This window comes from Mustelus asterias, chromosome 23, assembly GCF_964213995.1.
Source record: "Mustelus asterias chromosome 23, sMusAst1.hap1.1, whole genome shotgun sequence".
Taxonomy (NCBI): domain Eukaryota; kingdom Metazoa; phylum Chordata; class Chondrichthyes; order Carcharhiniformes; family Triakidae; genus Mustelus; species Mustelus asterias.
The window spans coordinates 37,518,050-37,520,401 of NC_135823.1; the positions used below are offsets into that span (position 1 = coordinate 37,518,050).

The 2,352-nt window shown below is 46.0% G+C and overlaps 1 protein-coding gene across 2 annotated transcripts in view; it reads right to left on the reverse strand.

Annotated features, from left to right (window-relative positions):
• The window catches only part of ern2 (endoplasmic reticulum to nucleus signaling 2), a 75,503-nt gene extending 75,237 nt beyond the window's left edge, over positions 1-266 (reverse strand). The window contains exon 1 of one of the 2 annotated variants that reach the window (XR_013500666.1): positions 58-225. Coding sequence is in view for 1 of the 2 variants with exons in the window: in XM_078240329.1 (XP_078096455.1) it covers positions 58-123 (66 nt within the window). In the remaining variant the exon portion in view is untranslated. Of the gene's footprint in view, positions 1-57 lie in introns of both variants that reach the window. The other variant, XM_078240329.1, reaches the window with a different exon arrangement.
• Between the last annotated feature and the right edge of the window lie 2,086 nt (positions 267-2,352).

A 2,352-nucleotide genomic window follows, 5' to 3' on the forward strand; every position in this document is an offset into this window, starting at 1 on the left:
CCCAAGGACAGGACAGGATGTCTCCCTCCCCCCGCCGCCGCCACAAGACTCACTCACCTGCCTCACTCCCAGCGACAGTACGGCTAAAAAGAGAAGGGCTAGGAGCCGGCGGGGCCCCGCCATGGCCTGGGGGACACTCGGGGCTCACTGACAGGGCTGGGGCCAGGCCGCCGCTGCCCGGCTTCGCTTCATCGCTCGCGCTCCGGCCGCCCGTGGACAACCCGCAGCGCGAGCTCCCCCCGCCCCCACTTCCGCTCCGGCTCGCCACCGGGAGCCCGCTGATTGGCTAACAAAACCAGGAAGTCGAGCAAGGAGGAGCGTGATTGGGCAGGGCACGAGTGATTGACATCGAAATCCACCAATCAGGCCAGGGTAAGGTAACGATGATTGGTCGCTGAGTGGGCGGGTTAGCCTGCCGGACTCAGCAAATCAGACGCGCGACCTCCGCAGAGGGGGCGGGGCCTTTGCACTGGGAGGGGCGGGTCCTGTCAAAGTGAAAGCCACAGCTCTCTGACACGTGGAGCTGTTTTGTTTGTAAATGTTAGCGAGACTCTGGTAATTTCCTGTTCCGGGAGCATGCTGAGCATGCAAGGTCTGTTAAATTCCTAACTATCTAACAGAGGATGCAATCGAAAATACAGGCAAGAATCTAATTACTATAGGGTCAAGAATAGGCCATTCAGCCCCTGTAGCCTGCTTGTTCATCCACTTTACCAACCTTTGACCCGAAAAAGGCCTTCTCTCCTCTGCCCACGTTTCAACACATGGCATCTACAATCAGACCAAAGTGAGAGAAATCCGACCCCAGCAGCCCTGAAGTGGTGAGATTCCACGTGGACCCCCATAACAGAAGACAGCACAAATTTAATACTGTAAAGTAACAAACTTTAATTGGCAATAAAGACTAGTCTTTAGAATTAAACATTGAGCTAACTAATGGTCAGCACTAAATTCAGAAGCAGTGCAGCTCTAAAACCAAGTCAACTCCCTCAGTTCAACAGATATTGGGGTGCTTGAATCATGCATTCTGCAAGTTAAGTGGCATTAAAAGTTGCATGACCCTTTACAATCATCTAAATCAAAGTATCAGTTTGTGCACATGGAAAATTCAGAACAGGGCAAAGGGTTTTTTTTGTAAAAAGATGGTATTTACACTTAAATATTGCACCTCCTTTCACGATCATCAGGTCTAAGATCTATCAACTTATCCAAAACTCATTAAATCAAAATGTTTCACAACTTTTATCTATATATACTAATCCAAGTAACGATTATCAATGATTAGAAACTGCCATTTATTGCCACTAGTGCAAGTATTCTGTAGTTCAAACGCTCACAGGGCAGGTACACAAATGTTACAGAGTAAACCTCCTTCTGAAGTGTCTCCCAGGGTAGATACAATGCTGGTTAGATTGTACTAAACAGTATTTTCGGAATAATTCTGAAAGTGAATTGATGGCACAAGCCACTCAGTTTCTGATGAGAGATTTACAGGGTTGAGAATTGTTTTTTTTTAAACATCTCAACCCATAAGACACAGCAAACAGGTTGAAAACCTACATAACCTCTTACCAATGAACACTATTGGATCAAGTGCTAGATAGGTCTGAAAATTGTTTGGTGCTCTATTGTTTCAAAATTACTCAAAGGTTTGCTTGCTGTGAGGCGGATGGGGGAGGAAGGAAAGCAGAACTAGGTCTAGTTTTGAAATTATTTAAAAACACGCATCACCTTTTTTGCGCAGTTCAATTGATAATACCTGTCTTGGCTGAGTGCACACTACCAACTCTATGTTTAGAACATGGAAACACAGGATAACCCACTGAAGAGGTGCATATGGCACTGGAGAGAGGATCCTTCCACTGCAAAGTACTAAAAATAACCTAAACATTTTCTTCTCAATCGGTTTCCCGCCTGAGGTGCCCGGTAAAGCTGCATCTACCTGGGACGACTGTGCTCAATACAGAATGGGGTAAAAACTTCGAGACTCATACCCTGCCTCCATGTGCGACAGAAACTGAAACCAATGAAGTGGAAATGGTCATGTAACCTTAAATTGGTACCGCTTTATGGCAACAGGTTGAAATCACTCGGTGCACGCAGTACTATCACATGGTTCACCCAAATATAGTTTCTTCGTCCAACAAATTAGTGGAAGTACAGTGGGTTCTGCTTAATTGCATAGTGTTGGGCCTGTAAAATTCCTTTATGCTACTAACTAGCAAAGTCAGTTAGATATAACATGGCAGACAAACAGAATTCACTGTGCATTTCCTCTTTGTGTTCTCCCTTTTCCTTGGATCTTGCAAACAAGGCAAGTCAAAACTGCCATTCAGGCAGGACACTAAGGGC